Source organism: Trichomycterus rosablanca, chromosome 17 (genome assembly GCF_030014385.1).
Source record: "Trichomycterus rosablanca isolate fTriRos1 chromosome 17, fTriRos1.hap1, whole genome shotgun sequence".
In the NCBI taxonomy this organism is placed as follows: domain Eukaryota; kingdom Metazoa; phylum Chordata; class Actinopteri; order Siluriformes; family Trichomycteridae; genus Trichomycterus; species Trichomycterus rosablanca.
In genome coordinates this window covers 8,818,511-8,833,230 of record NC_086004.1, presented here as the reverse complement: position 1 = coordinate 8,833,230, position 14,720 = coordinate 8,818,511, and the positions used below count along the sequence as shown (strand labels likewise).

Sequence of the window (14,720 nt, the reverse complement as noted above, 5' to 3'; positions counted from 1 at the left end):
TGTGCCTTGATGCAGTGCAGTATAAACACACAGAAATAAAAAAATATCAAAAGGACTACAGTATTCTTGCATTGGTGCTCTTTTTCCTGACAAGTCTTATAGTTTGTTGATATGTTTTTAACATGTGCCAATGAACATGATGATCAATGCATTTGTTAATTTTTAACAGTGATTATTGCTCCTTGTAATTTCCACGTGTGCAAATTAGTGAATCTGGTTTCTTGGAGAACTTTCAGAGCAAGGAGGTCAGCGGGTTTTTCTCCAGTAAATAGCAGCAGCAACAACTGCCATCGCGGCAATGATGGACACTGTGCGCCATCTTGGCACACTGCGCATAACGCCCCCCTGCAAAACATTGAACAGCACAATAGTCACCACTCTTCTTAGGATCAAGAGAAATGTCCTTTGTTTATTGGAGTTACTTGAATGAAAAGACATGCTTGTTACATTTTACTGTGATTTTCAGCAAATACAGGTAAAAATGCTGCTGGCACTTGCAAGTGTTGCACAAGGCTAAAATAAAAATCAGAAGTCCTCTTTTACAGACTTACTAACTTCCCTGTTTTTCCAGCACAGACCTCAAAATAAAATGACTGTCATCCTAGCTGACTTTGTGTCAGGGAAACAACAGTAACTGTATCAACAGTGCTCAATATGCATGGGTACAACTTCAGAGGAGCATAAAAATAGTACCTCTTATTACATATAAATAAAACCTTGCAACATGCAGTTTAGAATTTGACTAAACATAAACCCAACCTGCTTAGTGTCAACAGTTCTGCAATTACATGAAGAAATGTTAACATGGACCAAAATTCCAAAATTGAATCCCTGTCACAGAGAACTTAGAGCAAACAGGGGTCCTACTCAATATTAGTATGGCATTTCCAATAAAGTGGCCATTGAGTAATATAATTTAACCGTCCTTATTTAAGGTTTCAAATTCACTTCTCTATTTAGCTTCTACCATTGTCTGTAAGACTATATTTAGCATCTACTCTTGTTTGTAAGTCTCTATTTAGCTTTTGCTATTGTTTGTGAGTCTCAATTTATCCTCTACTATTGTTTACCAAGTATACTAAGTCTGGGTCATGTTTTTTTCCCCAGAAGAATTTGTGGTTCTACATGAAAATGACTTTACTGGAATTATCACATCAGGGATGGGTCACATATGTAATTTTTGGATGAACACAGCAAACACAAGTCATTCAAATATAATATTAACCGTGTCTTTCTTAATCTGCCTGCTTGAGTCGTTCTTCCATTCACTAAACCCTTCTCACTGAGGGACTGTCATGTGTTTACTGAGGCCCCACAATTCTTGTAGTGCAAACCACAGCATGCTCCATGACGCCTGGTCTTTTGAAGTAGAAACCTCAGCACTGTGCATACTACAGCCTTTATTATCATGTCGGATCTATAAAACTTGCCATCAGAGTCCTGCCAAGCCTGGAAGAGTTTTTTTGCGCCACACATGCTTATTGCATCTCATTGTGGTGTAAAGACGGCCTTCGGACATGGTCGCATGAACATCTGAGAGTAAGATGCCATGGCCTTTTTTAGGAGATATCTTACAAATTTAAAGTAAAGCTGCCTTCTGACTTCTTTCGTCTGACATGTAGTAACTGTTATTTTGACAACCAGTCACTCTCATACTGTGTGTGTGTCCTTTACAGTTAATTAGCTGTAATTTGTCTTTGCAGTGATAATAGCAGTTCCAGGGTGCTGAGTCATCGTCTGCCAAGTTATCCCACACACACACACACACACACACACACAGAGTTTACATGTGACGTTTGTATATGGTTAATGTTTAATGCAATATCTAAGACTGTCTGCACAGTGGCTAAGCAAAGTCCCTGGAAAGCATGTGAGTTTGTGCCCCTTTTCTTCCTGGCATTTGAGTGGGCGTGTCTCTGTGTGTGGTGCCTTGTGTCTGGCTCGACCTGTGTGGCTCTGTATGGGTGGCCAGAAAACATGCAAACACATTACAGCAACTTACCCATCCTCCTTGTTGTCTGATCCAGGCGGAAATGTGTTCCCTGATAAACTGCAATACCCAGCTAATGATGTTCTTGATGATTTCATAGTGGTTTTGAGTCAGTGCCTGGGGGAAAAACAGAGAGACATTTTTCCAGTAGCTGCTACATGCTGTACACAGTCAATTTCCTGCATCACTTAACTACTAATAAACATGTTAAAGTAATTGCATCGCTTCAAGCAATGTTATCGGCTCTTACTAATGTACGGTAATAACCTTGTGTCTTTATCTGTGAATGTTAGCCATGTGCTAGCATTCATTTATCTAACTTCAGTAATCTTCCTGATCATGGGCATTGTGGGACCTACCTAAAAATACAGGCTGCAAAAAAGAAATATACACCAGAAAGAATGTCAATTAATTGCAGGGTATCATACTTACTCATTTAGTTAATCTTATGTTACATTGTGCAATAATTGGCTTAAATTTGCTCTTACATCCAAAATTATTCGGCTCATGATTCTACTTGTAAAAGATTTTCTTTGGTCATGAGTAAAGATCAGTGTTCTTGGAATGCACAATACAATATGCTCACCAGCAGCAGATTTAGTGCTGCAGACAGACTTTGATTTTTTTATTATTATTATCACTATCTTTTTATGCATTTTACCTCCTTTTTCTTCCAACTTAGAATGGCCAATCCACTGCTGGGGGAGGAGGTGTATATTCGCCTGACACACTCCCTCCGATATGTGCGCAGTCCACCAATCCCTTCTTATTCTCACATACTTCGGTGGATTTGCGAGTGAGGTCGGCTTCGTCTACGGAGAGCCACGCCCTAATCTCTGCGCTCCTCGACTTTATGTACAGGCGCCCTGGGCAACCAAGGTTCTTACACAGCCCTTAGTCCGGTCTTTCCCACCCATCAGACTAGAAGCCAATTTTGTCTGCTGCAGGCCTTAGCCAATTGTGCCTGCTAAAGGGCACCCAGCTGACCGGTAGCACAGCCGCGATTTAAACCCACGAGCTCAGAATCACTGCACTGGTGTACTAGTGGAGTATCCTGTGCACCACCTGGGTGCAGTGTTCGAGATTTTTAATCAACTCCGGCTGTAAGTCTCAAATGAAAACCAATCGTGCACTTACTCATGTCTCTATAGTATGACGGCATACTAGGGCCACTTTAAAGAAAATTGTTTTTTTTAAGTTTCAATTTCGAGAAATTAGTCGTATAAGTTTCGATTTCGAGAATAAAGTCAAAATGATTTCAAGAATAAAGTCGAAATGATTTTGAGATTAAAGTCGAAATATTATGGCCATAGCAACCACCTCGTGTTAAAATGAGGGATGTTCATGAAGTTATACTTTCGTATCGGTTTCACAAATATAGGAATCCCCAATCTCCTGGCCACCAGCACTAGTTTGTTATTAGCATTGCAATAAACTGTGTTTATTTAGAAGAACGTGCGCCACAGGTGCTCTCGGCGTCTGCGTCATCGCCAGTACTTCAACCGAGCCTTATAGACTCTAACTAAAGCTGTATGGCATCGATATAAATGGTTGCATTGACGAGTTTAGTCGTCATGTCATGTGAATGGAAGCGTACAATACAAACAACAACCCAAAAGTAATTGCGGGTTATTGGATAACCGCAGTAACCCGCATTGGAGGCTGCCCTCAGCGCTTGAGTGCCGATCCAGGTACTGAGACCTGTGCTTCTCTGAACTGACAAGCCTACGACGGCTGCACACTCTTTGGCCATAATATTTCGACTTTATTCTCATAATCATTTCAACTTTAATCTCGAAATTATTTCGACTTTATTCTCATGATATTTCAACTTTATTCTCGAAACTAAAAACTTTTTTTAAACAGTGGCCGTAATACTCGTCGTACAATAGCACGTTCAACTAGCTATGTTTTTTTTTCCTAAATGGGTTTAGGCTGATTTGTGTAAGTAAATGTTTTCTAAGCAAACATTTCTGTGAGTCACTCTGGAAAACAGCCTTTGCTAAATACTCTAATTGTAAAGCAAACTGGAAACCCACTGATTACACATCTCCATCCCCTTCCCTGTTAGGACTTTAGGAACATTTTCTATGGCATGAATATGCATAATGAAACATACTAGGGATGTATATTTTAACAGAACTCTGTTACTTGTTCAGTACTCACAACAGAGTTTTACATTCCCTGTAACCTTTCTTAAAAGAATGCAGTAAAACCTGTGCAGTGACTGACTAAATTTGAACCACACTCAGATGTCACAGATAGAAAAATATAACCCATAAATGCAAAGTTTAGTGAATGTAACCACACAAATTCACTTCCTCATGCTATAATGTATAAAGACAGATTCAGTTACTTCACCCATGTTCACACAGCTTGCTAAAGATTAAGTGCCGAACAATATTTTAATGCACAGTATTAAAATTTACCTTGTAAATGAGCTGATATGCCAAATGAAAGAGAGCCACCACGCGTCCCCAGTTAATGCCATCTGCAAAGATGCTGCTGGCCACCGTCATGAACACCTCCTGAGCACAGTTTGCCTCCACAGTGCTGATGAGACTGTGCAAAATATCACATGTTGCAAGATTTACACCATCATTCATGCTGATACAAAAAATACACTTTGTAAGTCATATATAGATCAGTAACACTACAAAAAATTTAAATGACCTATATGTTTCAATAACTCAGTTACAACTGAAATAGACAGTCTGTGTAGTAGGGCTGCAACGATTAGTCGACATAATCGATAACGTCGACTATAAAAATTTGTCGACGTGGAATTTCATTGTCGACGCGTCGTTATTATTGCAACGCACTAAAGGAACTGCAGGGGGCGCAGCATCGCTTCCATGGCGCAGCGACAGAAGACAGAGAGGCAAAGATAGAGAGACCGAAACTTTCTAAAGTATTTTAGGAGCATTTCAGCCAAAATAACCCAAAGAAACGAGCTGAATGCAGACACTACAAAGCAGAGTTGTGGTTTTACGCCAGCACTACGGTGAAACGCAAGCACCCTGCAGCCATGATGACCAGCGTTATTCCGGACATGTACGTTTTTACACAGCTTTGTGCTTTAACCAACGTAGTTAATGTTTGTTAACGCTAGAGTACTTGTCGGAAAACTTGCTAAGAGTTCGCTATTTTTCAGGTTTGTTAGCTAGCTAACGCATTAAGTGCAATAGTTAATCAGTCATTTATATGACTAACGTTATACAACTTAACATTATAGCCTAACGTTACCCTGTCTCGTCTTCCATATTTTTTGCTCTCGTTAATGAGAGCATTCGTTCTAAATAATAATCCTCCTCCACTTAATGATAGCTAGTTAGCTCAGCAGATAATTCAGTTAAGATATTTAACCTGTTATGGTTTAGTTGGCATAGCCAGTAAACTATTTGTAATAAACTATGATACATAGCCTTCAGTTTGTGATCATTAATACAGCTTTCTCTTTTGCTCTTTCTATTAATAGCACTAAGCAATGGAGTGTGGATGAGAAGAGAAGAGGTTCATGCACCCCTCAAATGGCTGAGGTCTTCACAGACAGCATTCACATGTTTCTCAATGACATGTTATAAATGTTTTTGACTTCCAGAGTGATAACTTCTGAAACATAACAGTTTCTAATGCTGTCCAAAGCTTTCTTATTTAATTTAATTATTTTATTGTGATTGTGTATTAATGCTTCAAATATATTTAATTAAACTATCAAGCTTAAGATTCATATTCATGTTTCATGGGTCATTATTTTAATTTGATATTGGAACTTAAATAACAACAGAGTAATAACAACATAATCGTTGACTAGTCGACTAATCGAAAAAATAATCGTCAGATTAGTCGACTACTAAAATAATCGTTAGTTGCAGCCCTACTGTGTAGATATTATCTTCTTTTTAACCTTCTAATGTATGGTAATTGTGCAATTATAATAATGTGCAAATTTACTGGCTTAAATGATATATTTTACAATAAAGAACAGATCTCTGTTATTAGATTTGGAGAGAAAATAAGAGAATGGACAAAAGATTTAAAGTAAGAGACCCCTCTGGTAGAAATTATTGCAAGCAAATAACAAAATACTACATACTATAAGAAACAATGGTAGACAACTATTACCAATTAAATCATGTATAGTCATAATGTACATAGTATGTGATATAACATAGTACATTCAGTTTTGTACTGTAAATACTGTAAATAAAATGATTTAATCAGCTAATGCTTTCTCATGCAACAAGTTATAACTTTGAGCTAAATATATGGCTAACATTAGCTGGTTAGCTGTATAGGCCAAGCTTATTCTCAGGGCTATGTGTATAATTAGCCATGAATTCCTAAGGCTAAGGCTAGAATGGTTATTCCATTTTTCACTGTGTATTTTGTTATATTAACAGCATTTAACAGATTCTTTCATCCAAAGTGACTTACAACTAAGGGTTTGGGGCCTTGCTCAATGCCATAGTGTCAAACAGGGGGGGAGGGGGGCTTGAACGAGCAACCTTCTGATTACTAGTCCAGGACCTTAAACACTGAGCTACACAGCTCTGTGTACATTTCTGTGCAGTCTACAAGGAGCATAAAACACTGCAGACAAAGAAGCTTAATCAACTGTAAATTTGGGCTAACTAGGAATAGTCAGCTATGTCAGCTATCACTTATTCCTGCCTAAAACTAATTCTCTAATTCAGACAAAAAAGATGTTTTAAGGCAAAGTGACATTTATGCAGAGCAAAAATTTTTTACTTTGTACCTCAGTCGTATAAAAAGTTTTACAGTGGAAGAAATGCAAAAGTACAAAATGTCAATAATTCTTACTGTATAAGCTCAGTATTCTGGTTTATCTCATCAGCGATTCTACGAAGCTGCACGACAACTTCTTTTATATGAGGATCTTCAGTTTCGTCAGGTCTTCCACCAAGGTCCTCTACACATACATGCAGGGCAGGGTTTTCCGTACTGATCTGCTCAATCACATATCTACATAAAAACAAATCACAACATGATTAAAAAAGACAGGAAAATAGGTGAGTATGGTTACATGTCAAATCATGTATTTAGAAAGTAAATGTTTAGTGAGAAAGCTGATGTACCCTCTTAGTACTATGCCACTTTCCTCTACGATCCTATCAACGACGACATCTGAAATAAGAAACAAAGAAAAGCTGTAAATATGAGAAATTGTAGTTGTCAGTTGTCATACTTCCAAATATGTACATATCAGGTACCCATGTACTTTTGACACTGGGTGGCATAACAGATCATCATACGGTAAACTGGGATCCAGTTTATTATGTGGGTATATACACTGTGAATCCAAAAAATTGACCCCTGTAGCTTTGCACATAAATTTGGCACATGTTGATTAACTTTCAAAATTCTTTCACTGTTATACACAACAATGTCATTTTAGTCATTTAAAATAGTAGTTACCCTGACAACCATTTGTAACACAAGATAGAATTTTAACATGTATCCTTTTGTACCAGCCTTTATCAGGGCATCCAAGTATTTTGCAGGGTCTACTTATTGCCATGATGAGATTGCTAGGTGCCTGGATTAATTTTTAGCTTTTCTCCCACAGCTGCGCCATACGTTTGAAACTTCCAGAAAATTCTCCAAATGGTGTCTCTAGGAATCTGCTCTGGGAACTTTTAGCATCTTAGAAATCTTCTTATACTTATTGCTGTTTTTATTGCTGTTCTTATTGCTTATAGCTGTTTTCAGTATGTAGTTCAAGTGTCTGTTTAATAAATGATTTGGATATTTTGCATCATATCCCAGTATAAAGACAGAACTCTGCTTATCATCTTAATAGTATCAAAAACCTAATATTATCAATAACTACACCAATGTTGCCAGGAAGAGCCTATTTTACTTGCTGAATCTTTATTTTGTAATCAGCATGTTTGGAAAGACCTTGTAATGAGCTGTTTTCTACAGATTGTCTTTGTTTTAATGCTGAACTAGTTATTACAAAAGTATTTACTTTTATCTTACCTTCCTACATTAAGCAAGAATGAATATGAAACTCGGTGCTGTGTTCTTATATTTTGATGGAACACTACAAGCTTATAGAGAAATGTCATAAAGTTATATTCAATAATTAAATATTAATTAGATTTGTTATGTGGATGGTCTATTGCTTGACATCAGTATCATACAGCAAAAAGTATCATCATTATCAAGACGATTGTTTGTACTGAAGATCTTCAGACCTGAAGTTGCTTGGATCATCTGAATGTGACGTCAGAGGAATTTCCTAAAGTCGTGTAAACTAATCACTAAAATTCATTTAAGTTTCACTCAAAATCTGTAGCATTATAACAACCTGATACTAAAAAACAAGAATGTTGCGTTCAACCTTAAACTCAATGTAAATATTCTATAGATAAAACATGAGCAACTGTTGACCGGGCTTTTCCTGGGCGGTGACGTGAGACCTTAGGTCTGGCAAAAGCTTTACTCCTGAAATATAAATAATAACTTTAAATATAACCACCTTTATTTCTTCATCTTACCTTCACCACCTGTAGCACCTTTCAGTTCACTATCGTCCGGTCTGTCGTTTTCGGGCAAGTCTGCCATGTTATACTGTTTAATGTAAAAAAAAAACTAACAGATAGCTATATGCTATGCTAAGCTAAGCTAAATTCCGACTTTTCACTGTAGTTAATTCAGACTGATTTACTGCAACTGACAATGACACAAAACATTTACTGAATTAAACAGGGTTCGAAAACGCGTCTTTCTCTTCGGGGCACCATGAGAAGTGCTAAAATAAAAACTAAAACTTTGCACCAAAGCGGCAGCTACTCCAGAACCGGAGTTTACGTCCATAAGAAGGATAAAAAAAAACAAGGAAGTAACGCGGAAACGGAGAGAGACTGGCTGAGTGCCTAATGTCTCCTCATTCCCTACACAAGTGCACTAGGTGTGGTGTTTTACACAACATTATACAAGTGCCTTTACACAAGTACATTAGGTATGGTGTTTTACACAACATTATACAAGTGCCTTTACACAAGTGCACTAGGTATGGTGTTTTACACAACATTATACAAGTGCCTTTACACAAGTGCACTAGGTATGGTGTTTTACACAACATTATACAAGTGCCTTTACACAAGTGCACTAGGTGTGGTGTTTTACACAACATTATACAAGTGACTTTACACAAGTGCACTAGGTATAGTGTTGTACACAACATTATACAAGTGCCTTTACACAAGTGCACTAGGTATGGTGTTTTACACAACATTATACAAGTGCCTTTACACAAGTGCACTAGGTATGGTGTTTTACACAACATTATACAAGTGCCTTTACACAAGTGCACTAGGTGTGGTGTTTTACACAACATTATACAAGTGCCTTTACACAAGTGCACTAGGTGTGGTGTTTTACACAACATTATACAAGTGCCTTTACACAAGTGCACTAGGTATGGTGTTTTACACAACATTATACAAGTGCCTTTACACAAGTGCACTAGGTGTGGTGTTTTACATAACATTATACAAGTGCCTTTACACAAGTGCACTAGGTGTGGTGTTTTACACAACATTATACAAGTGCCTTTACACAAGTGCACTAGGTGTGATGTTTTACACAACATTATACAAGTGCCTTTACACATGTGCACTAGGTGTGGTGTTTTACACAACATTATACAAGTGCCTTTACACAAGTGCACTAGGTGTGATGTTTTACACAACATTATACAAGTGCTTTTACACAAGTGCACTAGGTATAGTGTTGTACACAACATTATACAAGTGCCTTTACACAAGTGCACTAGGTATGGTGTTTTACACAACATTATACAAGTGCCTTTACACAAGTGCACTAGGTATAGTGTTTTACACAACATTATACAAGTGCTTTTACACAAGTACACTCGGTATAGTGTTTTACACAACATTATACAAGTGCCTTTACACAAGTGCACTAGGTGTGGTGTTTTACACAACATTATACAAGTGCCTTTACACAAGTGCACTAGGTGTGGTGTTTTACACAACATTATACAAGTGCTTTTACACAAGTACACTCGGTATAGTGTTTTACACAACATTATACAAGTGCCTTTACACAAGTGCACTAGGTGCGGTGTTTTACACAACATTATACAAGTGCCTTTACACAAGTGCACTAGGTGTGGTGTTTTACACAACATTATACAAGTGCCTTTACACAAGTGCACTAGGTGTGGTGTTTTACACAACATTATTCAAGTGCCTTTAAACAAATGCACTAGGTATGGTGTTGTACACAACATTATACAAGTGCCTTTACACAAGTGCACTAGGTGTGTTTAACACAATATTATACAAGTGCCTTTACACAAGTGCACTAGGTGTGGTGTTTTACACAACATTATACAAGTGCCTTTACACAAGTGCACTAGGTATAGTGTTGTACACAACATTATACAAGTGCCTTTACACAAGTGCACTAGGTATGGTGTTTTACACAACATTATACAAGTGCCTTTACACAAGTGCACTAGGTATGGTGTTTTACACAACATTATACAAGTGCCTTTACACAAGTGCACTAGGTGTGGTGTTTTACACAACATTATACAAGTGCTTTTACACAAGTACACTCGGTATAGTGTTTTACACAACATTATACAAGTGCCTTTACACAAGTGCACTAGGTGTGGTGTTTTACACAACATTATACAAGTGCCTTTACACAAGTGCACTAGGTGTGGTGTTTTACACAACATTATACAAAGTGCCTTTACACAAGTGCACTAGGTGTGGTGTTTTACACAACATTATACAAGTGCCTTTACACAAGTGCACTAGGTATGGTGTTTTACACAACATTATACAAGTGCCTTTACACAAGTGCACTAGGTGTGATGTTTTACACAACATTATACAAGTGCCTTTACACATGTGCACTAGGTGTGGTGTTTTACACAACATTATACAAGTGCCTTTACACAAGTGCACTAGGTGTGATGTTTTACACAACATTATACAAGTGCTTTTACACAAGTGCACTAGGTATAGTGTTGTACACAACATTATACAAGTGCCTTTACACAAGTGCACTAGGTATGGTGTTTTACACAACATTATACAAGTGCCTTTACACAAGTGCACTAGGTATAGTGTTTTACACAACATTATACAAGTGCTTTTACACAAGTACACTCGGTATAGTGTTTTACACAACATTATACAAGTGCCTTTACACAAGTGCACTAGGTGTGGTGTTTAACACAATATTATACAGTGTTTTTACACAAGTGCACTAGATAGGGTTTGTTTTACCCAAATACATGCAAGAAGGTCCCGGGGTTGTTTCCAAGGTGGGGCGGTCCGGGTCCTTTTGTGTGGAGTTTGCATGTTCTCCCCGTGTCCACGTGGGTTTCCTCCGGGTGCTCCGGTTTCCTCCCACAGTCCAAAGACATGCAGATGAGGTGAATTGGAGATACTAAATTGTCCAAGACTGTGTTTGATATAAACTTGTGTGACCTGATGAATCTTGTGTAATGAGTGGCTACCGTTCCTGTCATGAATGTAACCAAAGTGTAAAACACAATGTTAAAATTCTAATAAACAAACAAACAAACCCAAATACACACAGTTTATCTGTTTGGACATTAGTGTCTTCATTTAAAATTGCATCACTCATAAACCAGTGTTTCTTGTTTAAAAAGTTGAAAACATACACAGCCAAATGTTCGTGTTTATTTAAAAGATGCAAGCAGTCCAGAAAGATTCCTTTCTACACAATTTCTTCTTTTCTTTGCAAATGTACGAAACCCCTGAAGTGACATGGTGGGGTTTTTTTAAAAAAATAAAAAGTACGTTTTTTAAGTAAAAATAAAAACTTTTGAAGTTAAAAAAAACCAAAACAATTGGTGCGCACCAGTTACTACTAAGTGGTGCGCACCACATATTATGTGGTGTCCACCCAAAAGTCTGCTTTACTCAGTTCCACCAGACACGATACCAGGGGGTTCATACCAGTTCAAGTGCAAAAATATTGCCTGCCAGTAGATGTCACTGTGGATCGAGTAAGATGGAAATTCCCACCATTAGGACTTACTGTATATTTCAGTTCTTTGGTTCTTTATTCATCTACAAGTCATAGATCAGATCAATGAACTTTTCAAAAGTTCCTCCAAACCAATGCTGGCACATGATTCCTGTTTCCTTGAGTTATTATTGGGCTTTTAACCTGGTTTGCTTCTGTTTACATTAGCTTATACAGTACCTAGTGAATTTAATTGATAAAGTTCATCACTGGACGTCCTTACATAGCAGTTCTGATAGTTGGCAGTACTGATAATGTGTATTATATAACTGTACATGAGAATCTTTTAATACACAGTATACAGTATGAAATCTGTGCTATGATTTCATAATGAAGCTACAACCTTAAAGGACAGCACAGGGCCATGTGAAGAGGCTGCCAAATGTGTTTTCATGTTTGGGTTGGCTATCAGATTTTAACTAATTTCTTTGTCATTTTATTAGATCAGGGTGGTGCTAGAGGGTTGCAGTCCTGTACAGTTCAGTGACATCTAGGTTTTCTAAAACACACCCTTTTGAGTGCTGTCCTCTATGCTGTTGCATGCTGGGGAAGCAGGCTGAGGGTGGCAGATGCCAACAGGCTCAACAAATTGATCCGCAAGGCCGGTGATGTTGTGGGTGTGGAGCTGGACTCTCTGGCGGCAGTATGCAGAGGATGCTGTCTAAGCTGCAGGTTATTATGAACAATGGCTTCCACCCACTTTATGACACAGTGATGAGACAAAGGAGCACATTTAGTGCAAGACTCATTCTACCAAAATGCACCACAGAGCGCCACAGGAAGTCTTTTCTACCTGTGGCCATCAAACTCTATAATTCCTCCCTTAATGTGACACTATGGTTCATCTGTGCAATATTCGTTATTCATATGTGCAATAATAATAATAATAAAGTATTTTAATTATTTAATTATGTGTAAAATAACTTCTTAACTTCTATTTGCAAATTTCTCTTCTTCTTTTTTCTTTGTTTTAAGCTCGTAGCGTGTTTATTCTTTCTACATAAATGGGTGCTACTGTAAGAACTGCAATTTCCCTCTGGGATCAATAAAGTATTCTGATTCTGATATGATTGATGATTTTTAAAGTTAGCAGTATACACCGATCAGTGTATATGACCTGTTTTACTTAGCAGGAATATACTCAAACTGTGCCGGTCTACAAGAGTGGTTTCCAAAAGGTGTCGTGACGTCTGTCCAGCACTTATATTCATAGAAGTGCTAGGATGTACATTTGTAAGTCACTGGGGTGATCCTTTAAGATGTAGCTGGAGCCGTGAGGAAACAGGAGCACTCAGAGCAAATACAGGTAGAACATGCAAACCCCACAAAGGAAGGACCCTGGCTGACCGACCAGGGAATCGAAGCTGGAGATATTACACCATGAAATGTACATCTATTTCCATGATTAAGTAGAAAGATGTGAATTCCTACTTGTTCTTTAAATTCATCTCACAAGGCAATGTATCTCTAAAAATGAAAGACAATGCACAACACAGACACACCAATTACCTGTAAATTTAACGTAAGCTTAAACATAAAAAACAAACAAATTTCATTAAATTCCTGTCAAGTATTTGAAGTAATAGCAATATAATTTTTAAAGTTTTTTTTCTGTCAGTTTTTCTAGTCCCAGGCTAATTACTAGATTCTCCAGACTAATCATCAAGGCTTGGTAACTTAAGCATTAACAAAAACAAAGAAATAGTAAGCTGCAAGTGCTTTATTTACATCCTACTCAGTCTTAAGTATTAATGCAGCCCTTTATATGAGTCACACCAGCTGAGCATATCGTAATTAGTACTGCATCCCTCATACAGAGATCCATATTAGTCCAAACATGGTGCTGTTACCAAATCAGTATCTGCAACACTTAACAAGCTTTAAAGCTGGAAGATTTCCAATTACTCAACTCATTCATCTTATTAAATACTGTTAAAGTTCAGTTATGTTTGTTTGTATATTAGGATTTTAACGTCATGTTTTACACTTTGGTTACATTCATGACAGGAACGGTAGTTACTCATTACACAAGATTCATCAGTTCACACAAGGTTATATCGAACACAGCCATGGATAATTTAGTGTCTCCAATTTACCTCACTTGCATGTCTTTGGACTGTGGGAGGAAACCGGAGCTCCCGGAGGAAACCCACGCAGACACGGGGAGAACATGCAAACGCCACACAGAAAGGACCCGGACCGCCCCACCTGGGGATCGAACCGAGGACCTTCTTGCTGTGAAACGACAGTGCTACCCACTTAGCCACCGTGCCTCCCTTTAGTTATGTAAATTAACACAGTATCTTACAGTTTTGTTTTGTTTTGAGTCCGTATTTGCAGTTTAGTGCAAAATGTGTTATAAAAAGAGAAAAATGTTTAATCTATCTACAATTATTTTACAAAAATGTTGGATGAAGTTTTTTTATGTTGCAACTAAACAACCATACAAAATATTTTTTACCACCAGGTGGCATGTGTAATGGTTTTGTATAATTATTTTATTAGATTTTTTTTTTTTGCAAAGCTATAATACTGTACTGTACTCATTTTTGTTCAAAACATTTTTCATTAAGTGTAACAGCTGTTGGGGCACTTTTACTTTACCTATTGGGCGAAACCTTCCTGCTCATTTAGCAGCATTTTTTCTTCCCTAACAAATTCA

General features: G+C 37.6%; 1 protein-coding gene across 1 annotated transcript; it reads right to left on the bottom strand.

Annotated features, from left to right (window-relative positions):
• Nucleotides 1-246: 246 nt before the first annotated feature.
• Nucleotides 247-8,584, bottom strand: zgc:153993 (uncharacterized protein LOC767645 homolog). Its single transcript, XM_063013107.1, has 6 exons — nucleotides 8,518-8,584; nucleotides 7,090-7,138; nucleotides 6,815-6,976; nucleotides 4,420-4,552; nucleotides 2,003-2,107; nucleotides 247-345 (listed from the first exon to the last, which is right to left on the bottom strand). Exons 1-6 carry the CDS (start codon nucleotides 8,582-8,584, stop codon nucleotides 247-249), a joined length of 615 nt encoding a protein of 204 aa, XP_062869177.1.
• Between the last annotated feature and the right edge of the window lie 6,136 nt (nucleotides 8,585-14,720).